Genomic DNA, 15876 nt, shown 5'->3' with positions numbered 1-15876 from the left:
TTAGAACATAAAAAAGATCATAGAATAGTAGTTAAGATTTGACAAATCGAATCATAGACAAAATTTTGACAACATAATAATATGTATGTAAGTTCTATAAGTATTATTGTTATGTTATGAAAGATAATCATTTCCCTCATTTAATATTATTATTTTTCCTTACTCATTTTATGATTCTGTTCTAATTTCTATAATAATAATAACTTCCAATCAATTTGTTTGGCCTTTACAAAAAATGTGGAACACCAAACAAATGAAAATATCTGGCCAAAAAATAGAAACACATGAAAATAATGCGCAGGTATTACTGGGCTGGCCCATTCGCATAAAATCACAACATTTATTTTCGTCACAAGTGATAGGGATTCTAAATTTTCACCAGCAAGTCCAACAAAACAATCCTCAAACCTACCAGTCTTTCTCAATTAGTTTAAGTTCTAGAAATGTTTGTTTACCTAAAAAAAAAAAAGTTCCAGAAATGTTGATAGGATGGATTAATTTCAGTAAAAATCAAATAAATTTATTGAAAAAGATGTTTTTTCTAATTTTTTTTAATTTTATAATATTTAAACTTCTTCTTGCTATGGTGGCCTGAAATTTTATAATGTTTTAAAATAAAAATTTCAGTTAAGAGACTTATTTTTGCAGGCCGATAAATAAATAAATAATAAATTTTTACAAATTTAAAATTATATTTCTCCTTCAGAAAATGTTGTCCAAAAGCCCTTCTGTTTCGCTACAGACAGCGCTTGATCTGCATACATGGCTTCCAACGGTGCCTCTGTGGTCAGTCATACTCTCTCCCCCGCCCCCTCCTTGATTTGGTTGTGATATATATAGCTAGTCGTAAACTCGTAATGTTACAGAGAGCTGATGCGGATACAGAGAATAGCTTGCAGAAGATCAAGCGCCAGTTAGCTTCGAGTTCTGGCAAAAATTTGTTGCAGGGACCACTTCTCAAGCGATCTGAAACAGTAATTTGATTCTTTCTTCACCTAACCTCATGTTTCGTGGTATATGTTGCTGTTGAATATGATCCAATCAATTGCTTTATGGATATTGGACCGGAGAGTGATGTTTTATGATTATCCCGTCACTGAGTATCGATAGATTATAGCAATTGAGTAGCAATCAATCAACAATTCCAGCATTTTGTGGTCTTTTGATTCATTGAATAGTAAATGCTATTTTCTTTAACAGAGTGTCTGGACCTTTTCTGTTGGGTTGCAAGTATTTTCAGATATTGCTGAATTCTTTATCTTTGTATTGTTTGCTAGCTCATGTAAATCATTTTTGTGTTTATAGCTGAGAAAATGGAACGAGCGCTGGGTTATTTTGGATCCAACAACAGGGAGAATGGAATACAAGTAGCTTTATATGAATCATTCTTTCTCACTTTGTCTTTGTGTTGTGAGACTGTATAATTACTTAGCCTTTTCGTTGTTTTTCTTGCTCTAGGATAAGAAGAAATGAACCCACTATTAAGGGAACGATTGTGTTTGATGCTAATAGCACAATTACTGTATCACCTGTGAACTTCCAGTAAGGATGATGTTTACAACATCAATCTACTTGACAACTTGCTATTCAATGAAGTTTACTTTTAATACTTGTTGACATGTTGCTCACTTACTCCTGTAATTTGTGATTCAGCGGGCTGCCAAAGTATGATGGTTGCTGCTTTTGTATCCATTTTGTCAATTTTCATCGTTTTTGAGGTTTATAAGTAATAAATTGCTGAGAGTTGAGTGATAACTGCTCTACTTGTATACTTAACCATCTTCTTTAGATATCGGGACCCCACAGAAAAAGGATTATTTTCTTTGTGCGGAGACTCCTGGTGCAGCTAGAGCATGGGTGTCAACTTTACAGTACGTTACCCCCTTTCCTTCTCCCTCATTTCCTTTATCCCTTTGCACCAATTTTCATGGAATGTTATTTATCATTTTCAACTCATTCTGTTGTGAATTGCATTGATTAATGAGATGTGTCAATGTGCTGCTTGAGAATATTACTCAACTGCCTCTGTGAACATTGAATCCACTTATATAACTTTAGTTTAATTAAAGATTACATAGTCTACTAAGGTGGTATAAATCATTAAAAAAACTTCTATCAGCTTTATTGCTTGTGCATCCCAACCTGATTTTAATAGGCACAATTTACCCTATATACCATTGTCTATCAAATTGTGCATGCCAAAACTTCTGGCATTGATATTCAAATCAAATTAATAATGACATTAGATAATTTGTGGGAATAAGTAGCCCCACTTGAAAACTTATTGGGATTAATTACTACACGTTGGGATGACAAAAACTTGTTGAGATAAATTAGATAATCAGATTTCAGTGTGTGGTTGATGAAAATGTTGATTTGCACAACTGGATAGATGGTGGGGGTTAATTTGATCAATTAAAATGTTAAGGGGCACACTGCATCATGTTGAGTAAAATTGCAAGGAATTTTTTGGATTGTTTGTAAGTTGGGCCATGAAGGATAATGCCATATCTCTGTCATAGAACATAATAATTTTCAACACCAAATTTTCCTCCAGGAGTGGGATTGGGTTATAACTGAGTTCACTGTGCATATCAGGAGTGAGCCTTTTTGAGTTTCTTTTTTTGGGCACTTGGAAGTACAAAATTATGTGTCTGACTAAAGTATAAGATATTAAACTTTTATGTGCATTGAGGTGTTTTACAGTGTAGGAGTAAATTTGGGATGCAGAAAATTAGTTTTGTTGAGCCACGTGGAGGGATTTGGGGACCTATATGTCTTCTGTATTCAAAAAGAAAAAGGATGTGCTGACTGGATTTTTATGGGGGAAGTCTGTCCATGAGGGAGCCCTTTCTATGTCCTGGTTAATTGTATCAGTAAACCTCCATTGTTGATGCAGCATGTCTCATTTGTCATTAGTTGACTGGTATAAGCAGAGTATTTTATAATTTCGTATTAAGCCCCCGCCCACTGCTAGGAAACGGACGAATTTTCTTATTCTAAAACTGCTCGCAAGTTGCAGTGATATTTTACTTGACTTAAACTTGTTGAAGTTCTCATTAGGAGTTTAAGCTATGGAATAGGGGCTATCTCTTTTGGAGGGGAGAATCAGTTTCAATTCCCTCCCCAAAACCTTAACCCTTCGTTTGGATGAGGAGAAAAATAGGGAAGAAGGAAAATTAGGAAAGAAAACTCCAAAAAATGGTAAAAAAGAAAAATTATTATTTTCGAAAATTTTTCCTCCTAGTTTTCTCTCCTCCTTATTTTCTTCTCACTTTTACCTCCATTCAAACCAAGCCTAAAGAAAAAAAAATTGAAAGAAGATGTCCCAAAAATCAATATCATATGAGCGTTCTGTTTTTAATATATGTTTTTCTTGTCTTATATTTTATTAGGTGATCTTGCTTTCTATTATAATACATTAATTTATACTTTTCTAGTTCCATTTATAAGTTATTTTCAACATGTTTCACCAAAATTATGGAAAATCTTAAAATTCATTAACTATGTCTACAAATTTAACAAGTTTCCAACTTTATCCTTATTAAATATACACCATTTAATTGGAGGGTAAAAGGGAAAATTGTGATAAAAAATTAATGATGTGACTTATAAAGAAGACCAAAAAAATTCGTTTTTCTCTACCTTATAAAGAGAACCAAAGGGAGTATATTGTGTAGAGTGCCATTATTATGTATATTCTTGTCTAACTTATTGTAAATCGTAATTATGTGTCTCCTCTGACATTAGGGCAACCCAGCTGGTTCTAAAAGCCCATAAGGAGGCTGTTAATTCCTTGAGTGGAAATGGTTCTTCAAAACTAGGAGTTGTTGCAACAGCTATTGCTGCAGCTAACTCAACGGCCTTGGAATGCTCTAAAGAAATTGAAGCAGCAATGCAAATCTCTCTTCGAAATGCACTAGGAATGATAAATAAAACTACTGATGGTCCTATGGATGATTTGGCAATCATGAAGGTATAGTTGTTTTTTTTTTTTTAATTAGAAGAAAAATTCATGAAGGTGTAATTGAGTCCTCCTCCTCTCCTGCTTTTCCTCTGTTCTAACTCGTAATGGATGATTTATCATTCACGACCATACAGTGAAATCTTGGTTACTTCCTTCTGTTTGGTTGGATTGTTGCTGTTGCTTAACTTCAGATGTAATTAGCTTAGCCTATGTTTTCTTTTAGATCCTGCTCTCCTACACTCTATACGTCTAATAGTTCTAGAGTGGAATTGTGATTATTATGTTAGAATAAAATAATACTAATACCATACAGTTGAATTATTCCATGATAAGAAAAATTATAGAATTTTTTACTTATTAAAATAGTCTGAGATACAGCTCCGTATATTTGTGCCGCTCAGGAGGACTAGAATGGAAAATAAATCTAGTGCCAGAGATGTTCTGGAAGAATGGGGGATTGAGGATATAAACTAAGAGGAGTTGTTTTAATTGGACTGGATTATCTGCGTATGGATGTCATGTTCCCCATGTGTCTGTTGTTCTTTGTACCACTGGACTTGGTTTTCATGGTGTTACCCTGTGTACAGGAAACACTGCGAGTTAAGGATGAGGAACTGCAGAATTTGGCTCGAGACATTCGAGCACGTGATTCTACAATAAAAGTAATAGCAGAGAAACTATCGGAGACTGCTGAGGCAGCTGAGGCAGCAGCATCTGCAGCTCATACTATGGATGAGCACAGGAAAATTGCTTGTGTGGAAATTGAACGTTTGAAAAAAGAGTCAGAGATGCAACTTCAGATGTCCAAGCAGAAGGTACGCTATTATGGTGGACCTTAAGATTTCTCCGTTAGTTGATTGAATGGTGTGAACTCGAGCAATTTCAGTTACTATGGACAATAAACCCTCATCTTGTGTGTCCATTTTATCTTCAATACTTTTGGTAGCTGAAAGAGTTTGGAGAAAAGATTTTGGGCTTAAGCAAAGAAAGGGACCAGTTAAACAAACAGAGAGATGCTGCTATTCAGGAGGCAAGCATGTGGAGATCTGAGCTGGCAAAAGCTAGAGAACATGATGTGATCTTAGAAGCAGCTGTAATCAGAGCGGAAGAAAAGGTTAGGGTCGCAGAGGCAAATGCTGAAGCTAGGATTAAGGAGTCTTTGCAAAAAGAAGCAACTGCATTAAAAGAGAAGGAGGAGCTTCTTGCATATGTGAATGTATTAAAAGCACAACTTCAAAGGTTCAGCATCTTGTCCTCTTTCACTCTTGCATGAAATTTGCATTAACTAGATTCAGCGTCCTGCTTTTCTTTTCCAACTACGGGTCACCATTTCAGTTTGTCTGAGAGAGTAAATTTTTGATGATCCAAAAGACGATGGAAATTGTTTATCAGCACTGGAAAAATTAAAAGTGCAAGATGAGAGAAAACCCGGGCTGCTTTATCGCGTTCTGAGTTCAGTATCACTTGTGTATGTTTATCTGCTAGGAATGCATATATAATGAAAAATAAGTTCAGGTAGGTATTGTTGAGACCATTGCTATAAGATTCAACAAAAACTTTATATGTAAGTCATCGGTGAGGATTGAATTCTTGACTATGTCAAGGGCCATTTTGAGTCACAAATTTTAAACCATTAAAGCCAAGACTCGTGTGTAGTCTTGCTATAATATCAACAGCTGTAATTTATGTTAACAGACTAAGTTGATTTAACAAATAATTTCCTTGTTGGCAGACAACATATTAATGCAACTCAAGTTATTGAGAAGACTGAGTCTTGCTCAGATACCAAGCACGTTGACATGACAGAAGAGAATGTGGACAAAGCATGTTTAAGTGTTTCAAGGGCCATCCCTGTCCCTGTGCCTGCTGAGAGTGTAGTTCACATGGCGACAGATCAGGTGAACATTCGGCCTCTTGGAGACAGGGAATGGAGTGATATTCAGGCAACAGAGGCAAGGGTTGCTGATGTAAGGGAAGTAGCACTTGAAACAGAAAGAAGCAGCTTGGATATTCCTGTGGTTAGCCAACCGGGTACCACCAATCACAATGAACAAGGGGCGGACAATTCTAATCAGCCCTGATGATATCCATAAATATACGTATAAATTTTTTCACCTAGAAGGAATCTAGTATATTATTTAGTTGGATGTGAATGTATTCTTTTTGTTGATTTCATTTCCTCAGTGCCCCAATCAAATTGTGTTATGAATTATAACCTGCCACTAATCAAGGTACCATTTCTACAGCATTACCTGATATATATAACTGACTAGATGACCTATAAACTAAGTCAAGCAAAATTGTAGCAACTCAGAACAATCTGATCCCTTGAGATACATCTTAACTTCACTGAGCAGTTCTCTAGGGTTGTGGGATGATCAGTTAGATATTGGAAAAATGAGTTAAGTTCTTTAGGTGCTTTTGTACTTTTTTGACTGAAGAATTTGAAAGTAAACAACTAAACATCATGTGCTGTTGCGTAAGTAAAATTATGAACTTCAAAAGAATTTAGAAGTTAAATTTTGGTGTTATCATTATGTCAAAGGGAAAATCTTGAAATCTTCTTTATGCTACGTACTCAAGTGTTCCAAAAATTTAGTTATAATAGATCTATTTGTATTATTAGATGGAAGCCATGGAATGATGTCATCTAGTCACCATACCAAAGTCTATATTGGGTATTAGCAGTCTATATCCTGAGTCAGAATGCATTCAAGAGCATTCAAGAGAGACAAAATGGAGAAAAAGTGAATGTGTGTAAAGAGGGCATGTAAGTTACAGATAAAGTCATATTCTCATGCCCTATTGTCTCTAACCAAGTGATTGTAGAAGATCTAATTTAGGGTTTTTAACCTGAAAAAGTAGCTAAAACCCCAGAAAGCTGTATTCAAGACAAAACAACAAATCAAACAATGAAAATAATGTCAAAACATGTAATCTGTTTATACGGTACAATAATATCTCAGATCAAAGTTTCCAATTTTAACCCAAAGAAAAGTTGGGTATCGGAGGGTCAAAATGCTTTGAACATCAATTTAAATATAACTATATACAATCATAATAATAAACATTGGATGGATCATCCATAACTAACTGAACCATAGGTTGAAGCTCATCGCAGTTTCCATTGGCAAATATATTCTCTTCCATCACACCAGGGTCCCAAAAGCTAGGGTAAGTACTACTGATGGTGCAGCTTGAGCTAACTCATTCAGAAATAAGTGATTTCTTTCATGTTCAACCTCTTCAACGTTCCTCATAATCTGTTTTCTTTCATCATTTTGCTGAATGATCTGTGGGTTTTCAAAAGTGATGCATGAGTTTCCATTGATGTCATATCTTAAGTTGCCTGATTCAGGACTTGAATGAGCTAGGCTGGGTTTGATGGCTGCTTGTGTGTACTTTTTCTGAGATTTGATTCGTTTGAATATTTTGCATAGTGTCCACACTTCCTGCAAAATCCCATTTAACACAGAAATCGTTGCAGTTAGGCTCATTGGTAATGCTAATTAAGAGATAAATAAGCCAGGGAAGAAAATAGAGATGAGACGTTCTTTCCGAAATCTTATATTTTGCATTCATTTGTGTCTTCTAACGTCTGCATGAGTATTTTGAATTTGACCAAAAATGTCTAAATGCGGCAGAAGACTTAGCATATGAAATTTTGTTGTGCAGTCAGGAAATTGAGTTTGATGTCTGATACAATAAATAACAAGATGCAATCTTTTAAAAGTTAGGGGATGACAAACTGAAAAAATCAACAAGTCACGGTTTTTATGAGTTAAATCAGTGATCAAATTAATAACATAATAATTAAATAAAAAATAATATTTATATGCATATACATTAGTAAAACATTAAAGATACCAATAATATCATTTCAAGTTTAGAGCTGTTCAACCATATTAAGTTTTAATTTTCTCATTTTTCATATACACACACATATCTTATTTTTTTTTCTAAAGTAAATAGTTTTCAAGTTTCTCTTAGGTTTAATTCATATAATACTAATAAACAAATCATACCTTCAAGATTTTACTATAATAATTCAGCAAAAAGTTGACATTAATATTTTTAAATCGAATAAAAAATTTATTACTAAAATGAGAATAAAAACACAATTTAAAACGTTCTAATCATTTTAATTTTTGAGTTAACTTTGATTCCATTTAAACAATTTGCTTCAAAATAGTCAAATTCTCAAAATAAGTTAATGAGTCAAATTGAATCACTTTTACATTTGAGTGGTGATTTGACTATTTAAGTTAGTCTGGGTCTTAAAATACTAATAAAATGTCTAATCTATGATGTAGATACACATAATTAAAAATATTTTCTTGCATATTGCATTGAATCTTGGAATTGAGCACGGTTTATAATTTATGGATATATAATATAACATGCTATAACTTTTATAATGATATATTGATATTGATTTTATGATCTAATATCACATCATTAACATTTTGTTAAAAATGACATTTTTAATAATTACATCAAAGCTAATAGTGACATGTAATTGTTTTTATGTATGTGTGTCTTGAATTTGATGTCACAATCTTAGAGGAAAATTTCCAACGCAATTTAAGGGAAACTATTTTCACAACTAATAGTTGACTTGGCTGCACACAGTCGACATTGGGGACCAAAAAAGAAATATCAAACGCAATTAATTTAACCATGAAAAAAACCACAGTGAAGACCCCATGACAAGACGCAGATATTTTGATTGAGTTAATGCAGTTGCAAAAGATCTAGTGACCATAACCAAGAAGACGAAATATCTGTGTTGTGGTTTATTGATGATACTCAAATTAAAAGTCAATTCAATAAGGTTTATTTCCGGTCAATCATGGGAATTTTAATTTATGTTAATTATATTGAGTTTTGGGACCACTATATGCATAGACAAATTCAACGTTATAATTTCTTACCGTTCTTCTTGATACGGCCAACTCTATGTTAATTATATACCATCGTCGCGTATATTTTTTAAAAATATATTTGCATGTAATACTTTGCGATTATAAGGTACAAAATGAATGAAATGGAAAATAAAATCTTAAAAATAATTTTGAGAATAAAAAATTTCTCATACTTTGTAATTTGTTAAAAATAAAAATAATACTGTCAGATAATTACGGTACAAGTATAATTAATTCATACACAAATGATGGAAAAGAAATTTTATTTTCCGTATTCACCAAATCATAGGACTATGCATAAACTTTTTTTTAAAAAAAAAAAAAAAAGCTACAAGACATTAAAATTTACAATAACTTATTAGGGATTAAATTTCCTAAACTACCTAGATCTTTAAAAAGGTGATATTTAATTACAAAATTTCTAAAACCTGATAATTATAAACCCCATAAAATCACATAAAATAATCATAAATGTTCAAAACACGAAGTAGCAGCAAGAGCATAGAAGACTCACAGCATCATGAAGATGGTGATCATCAGCAGTAACAGAAGCAGGTTGTGAAATATTTTTGGCGTTGTTATTGTTAGGAGGAGGAAGACGAAACTCATGCATCATCCATTCAGTTTTTCTGGAGGCTTTACCAGCAGTTCCTTGGTAGTACACTAATGACTTCTTGAGGCCAATTACGACGCCGTTTCCATCTCCATCTCCATAGATAGGTTTATCAATGCCTGTAGCTTTCCAGAAACCAGACCCACTCACTGTCACTCTGTTGGGCCTCTTGCTGTTTCTGTACTTTCTCCCTCTTCTGCAAAAGAAGTATCCTTCTCTTTCTCCGTCCACCCCATTGCTCTCTTTAATTTCCATTCATATATATCTCATCAGAAACACGCATCAAACACAGACTTGTATTGCATGTATGCATAAGAATATATGTGCTTTAGATCATTGCATGTACAATGAATATAAATGTTTCAGTTTGAGATCCTTGAAGCACACACACACGTGTGTGTGTGTGTGTGTGTGAGATTCAGAAGCAGGAAGAGCCTAATTATATATACATGCGGAATAAATATATGTTTTAGTGTTGAAGACAAGAAGAAAGGAAGAAGAAATCATACTTGGAAGATCCCAAGGATGGTATTTGTAGATGTCAATCTGTTTGATGAGTTCGATTCGGAGAGGCTTCTTCTGCACTTTTCTCAGCAGATAAAACCCTACAAGCTCTTCATCTGTAGGGTGGAATCTAAACCCAGGAGCCATCACTTCTTCTTCTTCCTCAATCTTGGCCATGATCACTTCCATCTCTGTGTCCCTCCTCTCTAGCTAGATCTCTCTCATGTCCTTCACAGTTATGAACCATGTATATGTGAATATATATTTATATATATGGTTGAGAAAAATTAAGGGAAAATCGCACCGAAGGATCACTTGAGCAATTTAATTACAAAAAAGGGCTGAAATATTTTGAATTCACTTTACAATCCTTGATGTGACATTCGACAAAGATATTGAAGAAAAAAGGCAAAAATAAACTTGCACTACCATGTTTATTAAATTGTTATTGTTACTTGTCATTTTTTAGATGCATACACTTATCAAACAATGTCCTCAATTGTCATTTTCTACTACCATATATTCATACTTGTTGGAACATTACACTTATTATTTCCAATACTCGTGTTTATTAAAACGTTGTAGTTATTTATCATTTTCATATGCGCATGCTTGTGAAAGCAATACCCTCACATGATATTTTCTACCACCATATTCTTGTTAGGATGTTATATTTGTCATTTTTTTAACATCATGCTTATTAAAACATATATGATCACTTGTCATTTTTTATATATATGTTTGTCAAAATAATACACTTACATGTTATTTTTTATTAGTATGCTTGTTATACTTGATATTTTTCACAATTATGCTTGTCATACAAATGCTTGTGGTGACAATGTTTCCATCACCTGAAATTTAGAAGGGTTATTTTCATCATTTTCATTTCAATCTAATTTTTTTTGATGTGACAGGGACTTTGGAGCAAATTTAGAATATTTTGTCTTTTCATAATTAAGGTATTTCCGGGGTTCTTGAATGCAATTTGTCCAAAACTTAAAGTCTCTCCATTTTAGAACTTTCCAGTAATTTGTTAGTAATAATATTTTTTTGGGTATTTTTCTATTTTATGTGTTGTGATTTTCCTGGCATCATGGTGCGTAATTAAATTGAATATTGGCAGACCAGGACTTCTATTTGTCAAGTCAATCATCTCGTTTATGACATTTCTTGGGAAACCAAGTTGGTTTCTAGGCTAATAAATTTTTGATATAGGTGGATCCATTGGCATTTTTCCGTGTGGAATCATCCCGGGAAATTTCTTGCTCAATTTTTAATAAATATCTTCTATTTAATTCTTAACACAAAATATGTCTTTTGCTTAGGTTATGGGAAGAAATTTTTCCGAATAATTTTCCATTTCAGTTGCCAAATAACAATAGAATCATGATAAATATTAAGTATATTATATGTTGGATGTGAAAGGGATCGAACTGGAAAAGATGACCTCAAGAATGGATGATCCTTTTTCAACCCCAACAAAAAAAGAAAAAAAACTAAACTCTTAAATTATTTATTTATTTTCAAATACCTCCTACGTCATAATTGAGGTCGTAAGCACATCCCTTAGATTTCTTATGAACATACATAATCCTGATTGGGTCAATAAAATTGTTCAATCTTTCTTAACTTTCATGCCTCCCCGCAGAAGACAAGTCCTCAAAATTAAGGGAGCACATTATTTGTCTTTTTTTTTTTGAAATAATTTGTTCACTATTATTGTTATTACAGCTACTACTATTATTATTACTGTAATAGATAATGCCTTGACAATTAATTTCGACAATATTTTCATATCTGAAGAGCTAGAATTATATCAGATTATTGCTCACATATTCAATTTATCTTCAAATTTGATAGTCATATATGTTTGTGGTGCTACTACAAAGTTCAGTGAGTAATTTGTTGTTCTCTTAACTTTTGCAAATGATGCAATCTAACCATGACCGTTAAAAAAATTAATTTTAATTGTTAGTTAATTAGTTAAAAATTTTAAAAATTAATGAAAAGGACAAAAAAATTACAAACAAGAACTTAAAAAGTAAAAAAAAAATCCTTTTTTATTATTTTATAATTAACTAACTGTCAAAATTAAATTTTATTAATGGTAGGATAAGATTACACTGTTTTTAAAAATTAAGAGAATAATTTATATAATAAAAAAAATTCAAGTATGGTACTATTCTTCTCATTTATCCAATATAATGGTGCCAAGCTAGGTGGGATAAATATTTCAACTCGTTCAATAATGCTAAAAAGATGGATTTCTAAAATATAGTAATGTTCTATCGGCAATATACATACATACATACATACATACATATATATATATATATATATATAGAGGAAGGTTCCGTGCACGTTCGAATATTAATTGATGACGAAATTAAACAATTAAAACAGCATGTTGCGCATTTCAAGGCCGTACCTGATCTGTCCTTGAAAGTACAATTTTCTTCGCCGAAAAACCGACAACGTCGGCTTAGAAAAATAAGAGCCGCGTGAACTTGTTAAAAACACACGGTTGCTTGATATATTTTTCCCAAAGTTCATACCTGCAGGGAGGCCTCAAGATCAAGCCATGCTTCAATTGAATTTTCATTTGATAGAGTTACCAAAAATTCGTCAAATCCTGAATTTAATTTTTTTAAATAAAGTTACCAAAAATAAAATATCATAATTTACTTGATAGAAGAATCCAACTTGGCCAACACAACAGGAAAAAAAAAAAAAAATCCTCTCTTGGCATTTCTGAGTTTTTCTTTTCTTCCATCCCAAGGGATATCCTTTTTGTTTATTACAGAGTTGTAGAATTTTTGTTGGGTTAATCGGTAAATTTGTCCAAAAATTTTTCACCGGGTGCCCTTGATATTTTGAATTGTTAATTGATGCAATATTACTCTAAAAGTTTCAAAAATGATAAACTGTCTACCTATAATAATATTTTAACAACATCGACTGCCAGTTGAAAATTTATGACTAAAGTTAAAGAACAATTTGTCTCTAAATTTTTTTTTAAAGAGTAATTAGTATCTTAAACTTTTTATTAGTGCAATGTTTTTTGGATTATCAATTTTTAAATTGAAAGAAAAATCTAATAACCCATAAGCAAGTCTAGACAGGTATTCATGAACAAGATCTTGTGTGTAACATATAGATCAGCTTGAATTTTGACTTAGAAACATTTAGGATAATTCAATGCAAAAATCTTTGTCTGATTTTGGATTATCACATCTTATTGGATCTTTCTTTTAATTTAAAAGTTGATAACTTAAAAATGTTATGACAATCAAAAATTTGTGATACTAATTGTTCATTTAGACAAACTTTCAAGGTAAAATTATGCTTTAACCATCAAAATAATGGTCAAAATTGGTCTACATTATTATCGGAAGACACTGCCCATAATTTTTTTAACTTTTATGGTAATACTGCACCAACTAAAAGTTAATGATACTATATGCACACGGCAAGAAACTTCTATAGCAAATTTATCCTTTAATTCTTTTTTTTTTATTTTTAATGTTGAATATTTTTTTAAATGTATATGACATATTTTGTTTTCTTTGTTTTTATTTTTATTTTTGGGTTTACGTGGTTAGAAAAGAGCAGCCAATAGAATCAATAAAAGAGAGAGGTCATTAAATAAACTGTTGTGTTGTTGTGTAGTTCATGAACTTTCTTTGTAGCTTCCACCATTTAATGTGGAATTTCATTTTCCACATTTCCATCTTTCGTACCAGTTGGGGTTAGAGTAGGCATAGTTGAAAATTCAATTCGTAATCTAAAGCCTTCAATGATATTCCTTGATATTTGTTCATTGTCAGTCACTATTTGGGAAATTTAATCTGGGAAAATTGGTATAAAGGACAAAAAAAAAAGGTTTATTTGGCAGAAACCACCAAAGGAGACGGAGTCTTTGAAATTGAAGGGGCATTGCAGAATTTCACACCACATATAAATTTCTAAAACTTATTTGAAATTCCTTTCAGGTTTTTTTAATAATAGTACTCTCTTCATTTAAAAATATAAGATATTTTTTAAAAAGTTAAATGTTAAAAAATGTAAGGCATTTTTAGTTTTTTGAAGTGTAATCATTGTCTTTTTTTAAAATTATCCTTAATAATTACTTTATATTTATTGTAGGATATTTAATAGAAGTAAATATGAAAATATATAGTTAGTTAAAAAGTAAGTAACTACTTTATTAAGGATAAAATTTGATTAAAAATACCTTATATTTTTCAACAGAGGGGGTATATTACAATCCACTTATCTTTCTTATTAAATAAGCTTTCCTTTTTATCATTTATACCAATTTTCCCATTCGATATACTATGCCAATCTTGAAATTGCAGGCTAAGATGGTGTTAATAATGCAAAAAAAAAAAAAAAGTTTTCGACTGCCATACCAATAATTTCTTGAATTTTATTCTTCAATGCTAATTTTGTGTTTTCCTCCTCATATATTTTCGAATTTAGATTCGATGATTGTACTTAATACATGTATTGAATGTCTATATTATCTGAACCATTAAAATTCAGATCAATAATTATAAATTTATACTTCACTTAATATTAACAAATGAGTAAACTTATTTGAATTGTTGATTTATATTTTAATAGTTTAAATGGTACAGGCACTCAATATCTGTATTAAATATAGTCATTGAATCCAATAATAGTCCATTATATCCTTTTCTTGCCATAGAGAAATTTTGAAGTGCATTATTTTCTTCTTTTTCCCTTGCAGTTTTGTATCCCTACTTAATAACCTTTGTAAGTATAAGGATCCCAAGTCAATTTGTAGTTACAAATTGAATGAAAGGTTAGAAAATTCATGAGAAAATCTAAGTAAACTTGTTAATTTGATAACATTTTACTTGCCAACTTGCTAAACAAAATTTGTTAAATTTAATTTTTTTTTTGGCCAAAACAAGGTTTAATATTCAAAATTTATTTACAAGGTTTAATATTCAAACCTGGAAAATTGTTTTTAGGATGCAAAAATTTATAATGTTTGGTAGGTAAAAAAGTATTTAAAAAAATAAAAAATACACTAATATTATTTTTTTTCTTGTTACGTCACTCATTTCTTTTTTAAAAAATATTTGTAGGCGGGTCAAAGATGCTATAAAAAATACCGTTTCCTAAACGGGCTTAAAGTCTTGATCTTCCCTTTATTTATTTCTTTGAGCAATAAAATTATTTATCATACTTTTTATAGTGCTAAAAGTGAATAGTTTAAATTGTTTATTTTCCCTCAATATTTTGATTACGGGCACACCAAACACGGAGGAAACATAAAGGAAAAAAAAAGTAAAAAAAAAAAAAAGAAAGAAAGAAAGAAAGAGAGAAAGAAGAGAGGGGGACTCTCAATGGCCAATTCTTTAATATTGTATATCGAAAATCACAACGAATGAAAAGATATAGCTTGCCTACCCAAAGCTCCCAACAACTCAATTGACCCAAAATAAAATATATTATTTGAGAAGACCGAAAAAGAAAAAGAAAATCTTTTTATTGATATGTCACTAGGTTGCATAATGATGGTTTAGATTTGTAGCTAAGAAGTCTTGTTATCTTCCTTGACCTACATTGGCAAAAGAGAAATCTTGCATTTCATGACGAATGGGTTATTTGTCATCCAAGGGAAGTGATCAAGGAGTTTCAACCACTGTGCTTTTATCTTTTGGAGGTTTGTGTTTGGTCTTGTTCCAAAAAAAAAGAGAAAACAATGCTTCAAAAGTTTATGATTTATTCTACGATGACGTGGAATAAATTTCTTTTGAGAAATCCTCACCTACTTTGGAGCATGAGGATAAAAAAAAATCAAACAAAGTTGTAGCATCTACTGTCTTGCT

The 15876-nt window shown here is 31.7% G+C and overlaps 2 protein-coding genes across 2 annotated transcripts; one reads left to right on the top strand and one right to left on the bottom strand.

Moving 5' to 3' along the window:
- Positions 1-682: 682 nt before the first annotated feature.
- On the top strand, positions 683-6256 carry LOC129301662 (uncharacterized). Its single transcript, XM_054940248.1, has 10 exons — positions 683-786; positions 867-974; positions 1306-1367; positions 1459-1542; positions 1654-1685; positions 1790-1871; positions 3751-3976; positions 4555-4782; positions 4914-5206; positions 5700-6256. The coding sequence occupies exons 1-10, from the start codon at positions 763-765 to the stop codon at positions 6046-6048; spliced, it is 1488 nt and encodes a 495-aa protein (XP_054796223.1). The 5' UTR covers positions 683-762; the 3' UTR covers positions 6049-6256.
- A 534-nt stretch (positions 6257-6790) lies between these two features.
- LOC129298033 (transcription factor JUNGBRUNNEN 1-like) lies at positions 6791-10245 on the bottom strand. The gene is made up of 3 exons (XM_054936426.1): positions 10015-10245; positions 9407-9747; positions 6791-7419 (listed from the first exon to the last, which is right to left on the bottom strand). The coding sequence occupies exons 1-3, from the start codon at positions 10196-10198 to the stop codon at positions 7117-7119; spliced, it is 828 nt and encodes a 275-aa protein (XP_054792401.1). The 5' UTR covers positions 10199-10245; the 3' UTR covers positions 6791-7116.
- Between the last annotated feature and the right edge of the window lie 5631 nt (positions 10246-15876).

This window comes from Prosopis cineraria, unplaced genomic scaffold (genome assembly GCF_029017545.1).
Source record: "Prosopis cineraria cultivar Desert tree isolate PC_DT_omini unplaced genomic scaffold, ASM2901754v1 PC2, whole genome shotgun sequence".
NCBI lineage: Eukaryota > Viridiplantae > Streptophyta > Magnoliopsida > Fabales > Fabaceae > Prosopis > Prosopis cineraria.
This window is presented reverse-complemented; position numbering and strand designations above follow the sequence as displayed.